The sequence below is a fragment of the Melanotaenia boesemani genome, chromosome 21 (genome assembly GCF_017639745.1).
Source record: "Melanotaenia boesemani isolate fMelBoe1 chromosome 21, fMelBoe1.pri, whole genome shotgun sequence".
Taxonomy (NCBI): Eukaryota; Metazoa; Chordata; class Actinopteri; order Atheriniformes; family Melanotaeniidae; genus Melanotaenia; species Melanotaenia boesemani.
This window is the reverse complement of record NC_055702.1, coordinates 13,426,044-13,441,103: the sequence shown is the minus strand read 5'-3', so window position 1 is coordinate 13,441,103 and position 15,060 is coordinate 13,426,044. Positions and strand designations below refer to the sequence as shown.

Here is a 15,060-nt window from a genome sequence, read left to right as displayed (position 1 = left end):
CTTTGTTGAGAGCAACAGATAATACTTCCCTCGAAGCTAAGAGGTTTCCATCCAGCGTATTGTCCAAAATTAGCTACATTGCTTTGATTTTTTTGTTGGATAAAATCTAGTAAAAACCTGAATAGCAGTCAGATTACAGTTTATGATAACAAGATTCTGTTATGGCCACTGTTTTAGGCTTCATCCCAGTCTCACCAGAGCATGTGTAATGTATACATTTGTCCACCAGTGCAAGATGTAGTACTGTCACAACCCAAAGTTGTAAACTGTGAGACGGTAACATACCCCAAGGCTTGTGTTTTCTATGTATGACATGATAGGAAACATGATGCATGAATATTAAAATATGTATGTCATATCCATTTAGTCTTTTGTATAACGGCCTCAGAGAGTAAAGCCAGTGGGTGGTTGGATGGATGGATAACCATCAAATTTGTAAAAGTTTGACCTAAGCATGTAAATTGATTGTAATAGTAATAATTCGCTTTAATGCCTAACTCCCACCATTAAGGAAAAAGTAAAGAATCAGGAGTGGGACAAATGTTGAAACCACTATGGAGGATAAGTCTTAAACCAGCAGCCTCAAGTGTTTGTGGCCAGACAAACACTAGTGAGATGTGGACAGCTGACATCCTCGCGTAGGAACGGCTATGGAAACAGTGGATGTCGACGTGCTGAATTGTGAACCACCACAGGCATTTTGTGTTCTGTAATCTGGACATGTCAGTTTCTGTACTTAAACTGTGCCTCAGGTCTTGGGTCCTTTAATAAAGTAAGTATGCTTAAATCTGAGCATGAGCTTCGCATTGTCATGAATCACTGTGGTTATTTACAGAACAGGAAATAAACAAGTTAGACTTCATTTGTTGGTCACAAGATGCTGCATTCCCACATAAACACGGATCTTTATTACATGCCTTTTTAGCAGTAAGTGAATTAGTTTCATGTGTGAGTAGCTTTGTGTAGAAGTAGATTACTTTTTGGATTTCTGCAGTTGTTGAGTCCTAATGTATCAGTGTGGACCAGGGTGTCCCACTGTGGATGCTACATCTGTTCCACCAGGGGAGATTGGCACAAAACAGTTTGCAGGGCCATCTGGACTATTTCAGTGTGCTTGTTTGTTTTTGAGAAGACACATCTGTGTGCGTATGTGCAAACACGTATAAAGCAGACCAGTGATTAGTTTTTAACACCCGAGGGAATTAATTTGTTGCTCAGCTAAATTTGGCAAAAGGGAGGAAAAATGTTCCTACTAGAGCTAAAAGATCAGTTTTGGTGTCACAGTTACTTGATATAGAGACGTTTTTTCATGGGAAGTTCATTTTTAAAATGCTAGAATTTTCTCAAAAGACAAACAGTGAGATAAATAGTGTTAATGAAGGGAACCCCAAAACAAAAGTAAGTGCCAGCTGTGTATTTGGGACACAAGATTGACTCCAGCTCTGATGAGACGATGCACTAAAATTAACCTCTGACACTGACATTCTTTCCCAAGTGAAAATGCAGTGAGCCCTGATAAGTGAATAATCCCTACTGTCATGCTTCCATGTTGGTTAATGACTTGAATTCATGTGCTCCAGATACTTTCAGATGTTCTTGAGCACATTACATACACATCCATGTCAGCTCTCTGTAGTCAAGCAGCTGTGAATAATGTGTGCACTTGTCCATGATGACCGTGACTGCTCTCACACTTTGCTACTGTGATCCGTGTTACCTTCTGGCCTGAACCATACAAGAGTATTTTAACACTATTTTGGTCCCACACCTTGGCTGCAACCCAAACACTGCACAGAAAACCAACCAGTTTGGTTCTCCCTACAAAATTCTCCCAGGAATATGAGCTTTGTTTTCTCCTCTTTAAATATGCAAGAGTTCCACCATTACAAAAATGCGGTTTCAGCAACCTAACCCTTTTTTTTTTTGTCTAAGAACCACAAGTCTGCATGTTGCACAAAACAATGTATGTTTAGCTACATATTCATTTGTGTTGTTACATCTTTGCTTTCCTCTTTGAGCTGAAAAAGTCTTACTCCACATGGGCAGAGGGCACATATATTTTTAATCTGCTCAATTTTACATACAGTTTAAATGGCTCCTGCATTATTAATGACACACTCGTTCCCACCGACATTGCAACAGTTATCTTGGAATTATAATTATGTCTGTAGTATTGGGAGGTGGATGCTTGTTTTCAGCCTTGTGTCGTTGAATTCTCCTTCCTTACAATACTTAAAGTGGGAATTTGAATAAAACTAAGCTGATGATGGAGCAGCGTTGTCAGCCATCATCCACCCTCAAAGCATTAGGGGGTATTTTTATGGCTACTGACATTTGTGCAAGCAGGAAGGGCATTAAAGATGCAGAAGGGTTGTGCCTCAGTGGTCACTGATCGGTGCAACTTTATAGCAGAATTAAAATGAAAAATAGACCCCAGCAAAATCTGTTTGTAAAAAGATAATGGTGCATATAATGACAATGCGGTACATGTAATGCATCTGGGACCATTCCTCTCTCATTCAAACCTGTTTGAACAAACTTTCCAGTGAAAAAGTACCAAATTAGAAGAATCATAAGTAAGATTGTGTGGAAAAGATCTTAAACTGGGAAAGTTGTTTCTCATTTGTCTCATTTCAAGTAAATGCCATTTGATTGGGTGATTAGATCATAGTACACCTCTAGATCTGACAAACAGGACTGAGAATCACTCTTGCTATAAGCATCCTTGAGAAAGTAACTTTACTTCTCTTGGTTGCAGGACTAGTTTGCCTACTCATTGTCTGTCCCAACCACCGACTAAAAGAACAATTTTTTGCTTGGGCAGTTGCAGCTTGGTGCATTCAAGCTCCTTCATTTTACAAATGATTCAGGAAATTCCATGCATGCATTCACAAGGCATTTCCTGTTTGTAAAGATACCCATATATCTCAACATACCATCAATGTTTTTTGTTTTTTTTTTTTAGTCATAGAAGAAAATATTTTATATAAAATTTGGCCTGTTTATCTTTTTTACAGTGACTATTTTACTGTCTTGTTTAAATACTCCTTGTAATTGGTTATATTGTTAGCTAAACATGAAAAACATAACCTGTTTCATCTTATTGCATCTGACTGCTATAGAGGTGTTCAAGCGAGGGCATTCTCTGGGTCTATTATCCATATGCTGACGTGTTCCTTAGACTTAGTAAATACAAAATTGATGTAGACACTTTGGCTTTTTCTGGTCTCTGACAATGCAAAATGAAACAGAAAGTATTTTAAAGTAGTGCCCCTATAATGCAGATGGTACTGTTTCCTAATGCTTTTTCACTCTTTGTAACCCCTTTGCACCACTTTGAGTTCATTTTTCATAAACCAACTTATTTTGGCTGCTTTCCCCACACAAATCCCCTTGCTTACAAAATGGGAAGCATCTGACATGAGCTGAGAAATTGTTGCCATTAGCTACAATATGCTCTGCAGGGTGGATTTGAGAGGAATGTCTCTGTGTCAGGTATGGCTGCAAAGACAAGAGGGATGACTGTTTGCTAAATATATGACATCTGTAACATCATTCACATTTTCTCTAGCATCAACAAACAGCAGAGGCCAACTCAGTGGACTTGGTGCCCGAGGCTGAGGTCGTTTCAGCCTGCAAGTTTTTCCTCTAACTGAATTTGACTGTTCCTTGAAAAGGGATGCAGATGGTGCAGTTTCTAAGCTGTATGTTGGAAACTCACATTTATTTATGTCCTATTATGTCAGTGCAGATAGCTAGCAGTCTCAATGTTTCTGTGAGAAGAGAGAACATGACTTTGGAGTCATATACTAAATTAGTCCAGAGCTAAAGCAGTGTTTAATGCTTCATTTATGAATTAAACCACACTAGTGAGAACTATTGTCTATGATTATGATAGCATATTGTTAATATTTGTCATACACTGTATATATGCAGGATTGTTTCTGCTTTATCAGTATGGATATTTTCTCCCCCCTGATTCGGGTTTTGCCCTAATTTAGCCTCCGGCATGTGGTGTGACCTCCCTGCATTGGAATATGGCAGCAATGTTGTGAAATGTCACTTTGTCGTTGCTCAAAAAGGCAGCGAGTTGCTGTGGGGTCTTATTCATGGTGGTTGGAAACAAACTGGAAGTAAAGTCACAGTTAAAGGTCAGACTAGAAGAAGCTGCATCCATTTTTATGTTAAGAGGAATATTTATATAATTTAGATTGTAAGTGCAGGTTAAAGGAACTGCCTTTGCACCGTATGTTCTATTAGATTATTCATTTTCTTCATGAGCCACATCCCATTACTGTGTCTACAACATTCAGAGCACTATTATTGTCTGTCATGGGGTTTTGTGGCCTTCCTATCAAAAACATCCAGTGTGTTAATTCATTAGAAATATTATCAGCAAATGTCAAAACTTGAGGTATTTGAGTCAGATCATTTTTAGCACTTTTGTTTAAAAATGAGCAGAGGAAGGCTTCAGAATTTTTTTTTGCACTCATTCTTTCTTTCTTCACAGCCAATTTATTTTCTGTAATTGAATCAATATGCTTATTTTTTCTGCTCTTTAAGTATTTTTTTGTTTGGCTTTGTTTTATTTTTGTTAAAGAGAAAAGAAATGAATGAATGTTTCATTGTTATCTGAATGTAAATCTTACAGACAGCTGCTATTAAACACTTTCAGTTCACATTTACTGATTTGAACTTTGTAGAAGTAATTAAAAACATCAAAAAACAAGTATGGTAGTCATAATGAATTTACCATAAATACATGAGGATACATGCATACATTTGTAAGCTCATATTATTATGTAGTTGTCACAAAATAAGCGTGCATTCATCGAGCAGAATGGATCTCACTATCTAGAGTGAATGAGCTGCTTTTGCTGTTTTCTTTGAAGCCATGACCTACATAACACCCAAACATATGTGTTTTATGTTGGTTAAAAATGCCTTTCTTTGTCTAGCACTTGTCTTCATTAAATGGCAATGTCCCTTTGCTTTGAGTTTGTTAGCCATGCTAGCTGCATGACAGCAGCTCAGTGCTCATTCACTAAAATTCCCGCTGTTCTCAAGGTACCGCATCCAGTCTCTGATGATTCAGGGTTTAAAAAAATCAGTTAATTTCTTTTTCCAAGGTGTGTCAGTATTGATTCAACTCAAAAGAAAAAGAAATTACTCATTTATTGCACATGGATTGGCTACCTTTGAGTCCAGATATTAAGGTCAATGAGAATCATGGAGATGTGCTGGAAAACTTTACCCAGTGGTCCGATTCTCCCATTACTGATAGAAGATTTTGTTGAAAACTTATTAATGCAAAAGAGAATGTTGTGACACTTCAAAATATTTTTACAGCAAACGTGTGCCATAATCAGGCAAAAGAGAGTCAATATTTATATAAATTTTAATGCATAAGATACAATTTTTTGATTTACCGAAGACATTTAGAGTTATGTCTGATTTTGTTTTCCACATGACTGATGCAGCAGGATCTAAGGATTGATGGATGTGCACTTTTCCTATGCTATGAAGTACCTGGTATTATATTGAAATCGTTTTTTTGTCAAATAGTATATAATTTCAGTTTCTGGATGAATGAAAGAAAATGCCATCAGCACTAAGATTTCCTACTAGGCAACTTGATTAAGGCTTCTAAACCTTAGCTTCCATATTGGCTATTAATTGCCAACAAATGCGTATTTTTAATTACTTTAAATGGACAACAGCTCATTAAATACAATGCCTTTGTTTGAAATTTGCATATTATCACATAAATAAGACAATCTGAAGATGTTACAACACTTAGCAGACCAAGTTTTTTTTTATTATTTCATTATCACGTGTACAACATCATATCATCATCTGAGACTTTCCTTCATAGTGTAGATCATTAGAACAAATATTAATAACACAACACCTCAGTATTATATAGTGAGTTATTATTTAGTTTTTTTTTTTTATAATAAATGCACTTATGGTTTAAGAAAATTTGTGTCATTTTAGCCAAAAAGTGGGTTTTGTTTGTCTCTTTGCCAGTCCAGATTTTTTTTAATTTATCATATGTAAAACATCAGAGCTCCGTCTCTTATTTACAGATTTCTCAGAACACCTTTTTATGTATCTTTTTGTGCTTTATTTATTCAAACTCGAAGACGGAAGCATTTTGAACAGGAAACAACACATTAGAGGTAAAAACCAGCGCTGTTACTCCTGCTTCCTGCTAATTTTTTTTCTTTTGATCGCAACACTCACTAGTTTTCTGTTCTGTATTTTCTTTGCAAACCAGCCTGTTCTGTCCTCTAGTTCATGTAAAAGCTTGAAAAAAATAGTCATAGCCACTACAATGGCCTCCCCTGATGAGAACACAGCCACAAAGAAAAATAACAAGCTGAGCTTTACTAAAAAGTGGACAAACAATCCCCCTAAAAGCTCCACAGGATAGCATTCATTCTTGTTTTCACCACATTGTCCTTTATGCAGTGCAACGATCGGACAAGAATTCACCAATAAATTAAGTTCATGTGCAGAACAGTTCATAACACACAGGTCAGGTTGTTTGTAAGCTTTGGTCCTACATGAGCACGCAGCTTTTGGCTCGATCCTTTCTGATGGCAGGCGGGTGCTCATGAATCTCAGTCCGTGGAGGCTGCTGCGAGATCCGCTTGAGGCCGCGACGTGAGCCAGCACGTTTGAGCTGAGGCCGATGAATGTTGGACACAGAAGCCAGAGTAGTGACGTGGAATACATCACGGACGCTGTTTTCAGAGTATTTGGAGGTGCATTCTGCATAGGCCACCGCACCAATCTGTCTGGCCAAACTAGTACCCTAAAAAAAACAAAAAAACATGAGTCTGGTAAGAAAACAAATTAAGAGCAAACATGTGAGACTTCATTGGCTTATTATTTAGCTACTTGGATGCAGCACAAACATCTGATAGCCAAATGCTAACAGATGTGTTCTTAACTTGTTTATGGCTAATGTGTTAGCATTTTTTATCAAAAACTCTCCTTAGGTGAATATCTTGCTTTGACTTGAACTGCCTGACGCTACAGTATATTCATAAATCATTTGCTAGCATTGCATAATAACATCAATTGCTAATGTATCAGGATCCAAGTCACACTCATTAAGACTTATGCAATCAACACTTTTTCCCCAAATTTTAGATTTAGCTACTCACACAGATTTAGTTACTGTTTAACCCTTTCATCAACAAGTGCCGAGTGACAAATTCATCGACTTTTAGAACAAACTTCATTTGGACTGCGATGCAAAAGCAAGGTCTCTTCTCTGGTTCTTCCTCCCAATCGCTAAGGCAGCAGGGTCTCTAAGCTACTTGCATGTGCACAATATTGTCTTTGCATTAAGTTAGAAGGGTCTGGACTATATGTGAAAGTTGCTTCTATTTTTTCCAGGAGGTCTTTGTACATGTCAACAAAGCTGAAACATCACAGATTTAAATTGTTTGAATGGTGATTTTTCTTTTTTCAAATGACATTGTAGGGATGTATTTAATTAGAGGAAGACAACTTCTAAATGATTTAACTAACAGTCTTAATGACTTGCTTTTCATTTACAAATAAAAATATAAAAATACGTGAACGAAGGCAGCTTCATTGAGAATTCTGCAAAAGTGGTTTTGGTGGTCTCTTTTTAGGTTTTGTTGGCTCTCATGGCCTATGTTGACAGTAGAGAGCTAGCTGAGAGGAAGCTAACAAGAACTTACAGCCTCCATAAATGGGGCACCTTAACCAGTTGCACTACGCGGTACCCCAATTCTACAGTACTAATAACCAATTTACAAAGAGCAGGACAAAGCAACACACAAAAAGGGCAGCTGGCAAAAGCATAATAATAATGTGATGAAAACCTGCAGCTTAGAAAAAAAAAAACAACTGTTAAAACTTTATCAGAGCAACTTCAGTCTATCTGCTGCTACTTCAGTCACATATAAGGTTCATTATCCCCAGTGGGGCAATTGGTTTTGCAGCCATCAACAAATGACAATACAATAATAAACAGTTAAGACTAACAAAATATACAAATAAAAAGTCACCCAATTTATTTAAAAGCCCAGTGGCCATACAGAGAAAGGAGTTTTTAAATCTGCTGTCCTTGCCCGTGGCATCACAAATCTAAGGCCCAAGGGAAACAACATGAAGTAGCCATGAAGAGGATGACTCCAGTCTGCCAGAACAGAACAAGCCCTCCTGTGTCCTGGTCTTCATAACATCCTCCATGTTGTCCAAGGGTATGGCCACAACTTTGCTGCAAAGCTTGACAATACCCTGGTGTCAATTTTTGTTTTGTCTTTTTTTTTTGGCTCTGAAACTCATACCAGTTCACAAAAGCAAAGATAAGAGCAGATTCAATAAAACACAAGTAAAACATGCTTAAAAATGTACGATCAACTCTGAAGTTTCAGATTTTGCAACAGGAGAACAGTCTCCAATGTGCTCTGTTGCACACAGAATCTACTTGTGGCACAAATGTGAGCTTATAACTAAGTGAAGCAGTTATAAGTGTTTTAAAAGCACCTGCGTCATTCAAAAAGCTGCAGAGAGCTTTTACTTAGAGCTATGAAAAACAAAATTTGAGTCTACTATATATATATAGTTAAATGTATTTTACCCCTGTTTAAATTCTTCTGTAATTCAATCAAAAAGGGTCATGTAATTCAATTTCAATAATTTTACACAATGTAACATAACATTGGGTATTTTGCTGAATTTATAAAAGCCAATATGAGTGCAAACAGGCATTCATACCTTACTGCATGAACTTTCCTTTGTGATAGTATATTATTTCATACATTTTGGGAATATCAGACCATTACGCATGCTTGTGCAGAAAAAAAATAAAAAAAATAAAATCCAAAGTAATAGAAGCTTTGGAAACAGAAAATATTCTTTGCAAGGGTAAAGCTCAAGTGTAAAAGCTCAATTTATGCCCAGTAGTGTTTAGCAGCATCTTAAATCTGGATGGTTGAAGATGTACACAGCACTTTCCTTTCCCTCACTTTTTGTGCGCTTATGCCAGCATAAAATGTAAAATAGTGAAGGGATTTGGTTAATACTTCTCTAAGCTTTATATAAAGCACTCCAACTTTGTCACCTTGAGTTTGAGTGAAAAGTATTTTTATTTTTTTAATCAAGTATTCAGCAATGAAGAATCTATACTTGGTAACAGCATTGTTGTTTAATCAGCGCTGGAGCGAAACCACAAAAAAGAAATATCTTGCTGTTCTAGTCTGAAAAATATTAAATGCTTGACACACAAGCAGGGCAACTATTACTATTGCATCAATGGAAGTAAACTTTTCAAGTGTTTATTATAAACCCATACAGCAATGGCACACCATTCATGAATGGCTTATTCTAGTGAATGCTCCCACCTCCCCCCCCCCATCTCCCCTCATCTCCCCTTGGGCTTCACAGCAGCTGGGTGAAATATAAAGAACCAGCTATTTTCATGGTACTTTAAGAAAGCACTGGAAGCCAATTAAACATATTAAGTGCTTTTTTAATTGTGATTGGATGATGTAACTTATAAACAACAAACCTTTCCCCAACTTCATGCACTGGTCGTCTGTATTTGCTAATTTAGTGTTATTACCTTCTGCAAAGCAAAAGGCATTACTTCTGTTTTGTCAGAGATATGAGAAAATAGGCAGTTGTTGACAAAAGGCTGCCAAGAAGAGTGAATTCACATTGACATGGAAATGGGATGTTAAAATTCATTGCTCCAAGACACAAACTAAACTGTCTTATCACACAACTGCTATTTGTCTGTCTTTGTTCAGTTCCAGCTTCTTTATAGTCCCAGTGTTTCCATATTTGTGTAAATGATAATCTGAGGCAAATGTCACCCTTCAAATGAATTTTCAGAAGGTTTGTTTGCATGCACAAGAGAGAAAAGTGAAAGATGTCATATGGACTGAAACAAATAAGTTTAAGTAAAGTGTGTTAATAGTCAAAGATGATGCATTTAAAATTATAGACAAACAACTGAAATCTTCTCCTTACCTGTTCATGGGTGACAGGGATGAGTCTATGTTTGGAAAGCTCTCTCATGACATTGAGGTCCGTCCTCATGTCCAGTTTGCAGCCAACCAGCACCACTTTGGCATTTGGACAGAACTCCTGCGTCTCACCTTGCCACTGTATGTGACAAAAAGACAAATATATATGTTATTTACCATAATGTGTTGTGTTTTAATGTGTGGACCCATTAACATTACATTCAAAATTGGCTTTATGTCAGAACCAGGAACATCAATGTGATTCATAAGATTTGGTAATCTTACTGAAGGAACTTGCTCATATTCAGCCACTATGGTGAAATTGGTGAACAAAAAGTCTTTTCACATGTGAGGTGGCATGTGGGAAGGTCAATCCACTGCAAACTACTCTGCTAAATCAACAAACGAGCCAACATTGCAGAGCTCGCCGCTCTAACCAGCGGCGCTGCAATGCTAGCATGATGCATGTGAGCACACATTGCTGCAGGGCTGAGCCACCTCTGTCTGGCATGTGTGAATTACATAGAGGAGCAGGAGCAACTTAACAAGGACGTCTTTTCTCACCAACAAGGTGCAACCAAAATATGATCTAGTGATGACTGAAATTGTAATCATTGCACATATGTAGAACTGCAAGCCAAATTCTCCTAACTGAAACATTTTTTCTTAAAATTAAAACTATAATAATTTTATATATATAAATAATTTATTATGATAATACATAAATATTATTAATAAAGCTTTACTTGTTCTCTTATTTGAAATGAAGGGGCATGCAAGTGTAATACTATACAGGTTAAATCAAGATTATTCTAATTATTCTGTTTGGTAATAGCTTCTAATTACCTTTAAGTGTAATTTAGCACTGTCTGAAAATCTTGTTGTCCAGTGGTTTAACTTCTCACTTTGTCACAGTGATGTGAAAATAAAAAAAAACATATTTGTACAAAACTTGATGTACAGGGTAGTGTTATTTACACCATGAGAACAAGACACTTAGTAAAAACTGTACTTTGTGAACAAAAGACATTTGTACAAATATAAAATAAGGATCAAAACATGTTTATACAGTGTAAAGAGCAGAGTACTAACAGCTGTAAAATGCTGACTAATATTTGACCTCTTTTAGTTATTCTCTTATTTTTTTTTATTTAATATAATATTATAAAATAACATCTAAAGAACACAGAATTATGTGGTACACCAATTATTTTTGCATGTTGTTTTGCATTATGTTAGTTCCAGGCAATGACACCCTGTGCTGATGTCTTTACTCGCTTATTCCAAAGCGCGACTACTTTACAAAAGGCAGAGTTAACCCTGGAACAGTTGCCATCGTTGGGCTGTATTAATGTAACCTTATTTTATTTTAATTTTTTTATTAGTTTTAATGTAATTATTAAAATGCATAAATTTAAAAATATGCAAAACTGACAAGCAAAATGTACCTGAAGTGACATGTTCTTTATACACAATTCCATGATCATAATTTTGGTAGTGTCTAAAAACTGATGCGTAAATAAAACAAACAAACAAAAAAACATAGAAAAGCTTATTTTAAGGAAAAATATATTGTTTAAGCACCTATATGATTTAAAAAACTACAACAACATAAGTTATCAAGGTTTGTTGTTGTTAGCTGAAAAGTCTGCAAATCATGTCCCATACATCTTTAATCACACAAAACCTTTTAAACCTTAAAGGTGTATATCCACGTATTGCATATTTTTCTGTCTATCATACATGCTCCGATGTAAATATAAACAGTTAAAAGTGGGACTTTGTAGTTTGTTTTCAACTGTCCCAGCTTTACCCTGCAGCAACATACCTATACCAACACATTAAGTGCTCATTGAAAATCACACAACTTGAAAACCAGTCTTAAAAAAACACAGATACAACAGAAACAAGAGCATTGATCACACTGTAGCTGTTTTGTTGCAACAACCGGCTCACGGTCATAAATGGATGAAGACAGTATAAAGACAATGCTCATTACAGGCCAGAGACATGACTCATGCTATTAAACTATTTCTCTCTATCTTTTTCTCTGAGACTTCTTTCATTATCTCCTCACACCATGGCACAAGCGACACTTTGCGGACTGTTGCTCCATTTGTTCTGCCTTACAAAGACATCTTTTCTCCTGGATGCCTCTGTGTTGCTGCTGTTATGGGCGCCAGCGTGCCCGTTTTGCAGAGTGAGCTGTCGTCTTTCAACAGGCTTCTCTGCATAGCTGCGTGCAACTGGTGAACAGCAGCACTTTAGATGAGTCACAAAGGGCCCATGGGATGAGCGGCTTATTGTCTGCATTACTGTTAAGAACTGGTGCATAAAGAAGCAAAAGAATGTGAGCTGTTGGAGCAGAAAGTCTGTTTTATCAAAGGAACAAAATGGAGTTTTGTTTTGCAATACTTTCAACTGACAAATAAGTCTAAAAATACACTGTGACCCAGGTTAAACATGTAAAAACAAGTCAGGCAAAGGTGTAGCTAATGCTGAAGCTAAACTTGGTAGCATATGAAGTTTTGGAGGTTTAATTGTTTGTTCATGACCAAAAAAATCCATCATATAGTTGGAAATTTTGTCATTGAATGGCTGGGTCTATGTTTTGCTAATTAAAGTAGCAAATAACTTGAAGAGTTCACGATGAATTAATGGAAATAAAGCCTTAAACTCTGAAGAAAAAAAGAGTGAAGATAAAATGCTTATGATTTTTTAATACACATGCATTCTTAAAATGAGTTTTATTGCGTATTTCTGCTGCTTCTTCTCTCAGACAGTAGTATAACACTTACTATAGTCAATGATCATGTCGGCCATCAGTTTATGAACTGTTGCTGTGAAGTCACTATATTGTTTTTTTTTTTTTTTTTAACTGTAAGTTATTATATTTGCATGAGAGGGTGGAACTAGACCAAATGTGACAAAGAAACCTCAATTTATGGCTTAAAAAATCTTAATAAATAAAAATCTTAATAAGTATTTTCAGAATGACCTCCAGCTCACTGATCAAATCCAGCGAATTTAACACTTTTTAAGTCGGAGTTTATTAGAACCGTCAGTATTATTACACTTAAAAAATGCTATTTTCTTTAAAAAGGTTTATTTTTTATTGTTTCTTTCTTCTCGTCATTCAGCACCATAATGGCCTTCATTGCCTTTTGAATGTCTGACAATCTGGACATTTCAGTGAGCTGTATATGTATACCTGTTGTTATGTTATAACCTAATTATATTATCTTATTATATAAAATCTAAAAACTGATTGACTACATGCTGTTGCAGTTTTTCAGCACTATGTATAAAATTTCAATACTTTTCAGTCAATTATATTGATGTTATTGACCTTGCCAGAATTGAAGACACTGATGAAAAACACTGTACTTTTTGGAGCATTGTACTAAAACACATAAGTGTACTTTTATCTATGATGTGAGCCAAAAAAATGACCTATTCAGTGTTCTTTGTTCTCCTTCATTTGGATACTGAAATGTGCAACCTTTTTCTTATTTTTTGCAGCGATTATTCACCCTTTACTCAGATTTTTTCTGGCTTCAGTTCTACTTTGTATTTTATCTTTGCAAATGTGAATGTGTACAGCTGCTATACAATTATTACTGCAATATTAAAACCTTCTACTTAATACTATGTATGTCCCTTGTGCAGTAAAAAGAGCTTTGATATGAGCGTGGAGATGCCTTGTGAACGCTAAGTCCTCATCTTGGTGGCAGGGAGGTGGTCTTTGCCTTTTTCTTTTCCTTCTCAGCTCGAAAAATGCCATTATGAAGCAATCTTATTATTCTGATATGACATATGTAGCCTGTGTGTAAAATATAAGATAAGAACACTGAAAACCTACATTACATTTTAATCTGAGGTCAAATTCTCACTGCAGCTCTGTCACCTTTACATTTTCAAATAAGGGTAATGGGAAGAGTTCATGAAAAGATGGTAGTTTCTTTATATTTTGTTATTATTATTCAAAATTATCCCTCAGTGTAGCAGATTCCAGCTCATAAAGACTGCTGCCATCAGGGGCTACCTTTAGTGAGTGGTATCTTTTGTCTAACAGTAACATATATTTTAAAGTCAAGATTCACTTTAAGAAAATCTTCCACCTTGAAATCCAAGCTGATATCCAGATAAGACGATATTAAATTTAACAGTGTATCAGACTTTATATCTACAGTTACATCATCTCACAGATATGTTTGCTTAATGTTGCTGCCAACGCTATAATAATTCTGTTCAGCTCCTGGCCTTCAGTCATATAATCACACGAGTAAGAAAGAATAAGAAGAATGGATGTCTGACACTGCTACAGCCTTACATGGGAAATACAGAATGATAAAGAGATCAGGAAGCTGAAGAAAACAGAGAATACAAAAGAAAGTGCAAGGAGAAAAAGGGCATTTCTGTAGTTAGTGAGAGAATAACCCGTCTAAAAGAAAAATTGTATGGTGCAAACATTGATTAGGCAGAAGGTAGTCAGAAATGGCAGAATGTAACTGCTTTGTGCAAGGGTGTAATTTGAAGATGGAAGCTTCCAGATGGAATAAAAGTTTAAAACAAACCACACAGGACATAATGGCACACCAAGTAATAAAATTATACACTTAGAAGCGTACCAGAGGGTAAATTCTCTCCACTCTGCATCTAAACTTTGGATAAAGTGACCCTTCAAAATGTCACTTTGGTATTTTGTGCATTCATTGTCAAATCCACATATTCACCACAATTGCTAAGGTCACTTACTAAGGTCAAAGTTCATGGTCGCTTTTAAATGAAGCCCCTGTAGATGTGAGAATTTGCCCTCCATGAAAGGGGAGAATTTTACTTTGTATTGATGATGTCATTGATGAATGATGGCAAAGTCTGAAGGAACGTCTATGGACTGAAAAGAGGTCAGACATGTTTGATGTCTGACATCCATAGTCAGTGATGAAAAATCTAATTTAGCAAAACTTTTAAAAAAATATCAGTGTTCAGGTCAGATTATATTACTGAACACTTGAATGATTCTCCAAGTCTATGATTTGTA

General features: G+C 36.1%; 1 protein-coding gene across 1 annotated transcript in view; it reads right to left on the bottom strand.

The window, feature by feature from the left end:
* Positions 1 to 5,877: 5,877 nt before the first annotated feature.
* Positions 5,878 to 15,060, bottom strand: part of LOC121633066 (rho-related GTP-binding protein RhoN-like) — a 32,509-nt gene continuing 23,326 nt past the window's right edge. Inside the window, exons 4-5 of the mRNA XM_041974943.1 lie at positions 10,021 to 10,155; positions 5,878 to 6,820 (exon numbers count right to left, since the gene is read on the bottom strand). Of these exons, the coding sequence (XP_041830877.1) occupies positions 6,566 to 6,820; positions 10,021 to 10,155 (390 nt within the window). The 3' untranslated portion in view covers positions 5,878 to 6,565. The remainder of the gene's footprint in view (positions 6,821 to 10,020; positions 10,156 to 15,060) is intronic.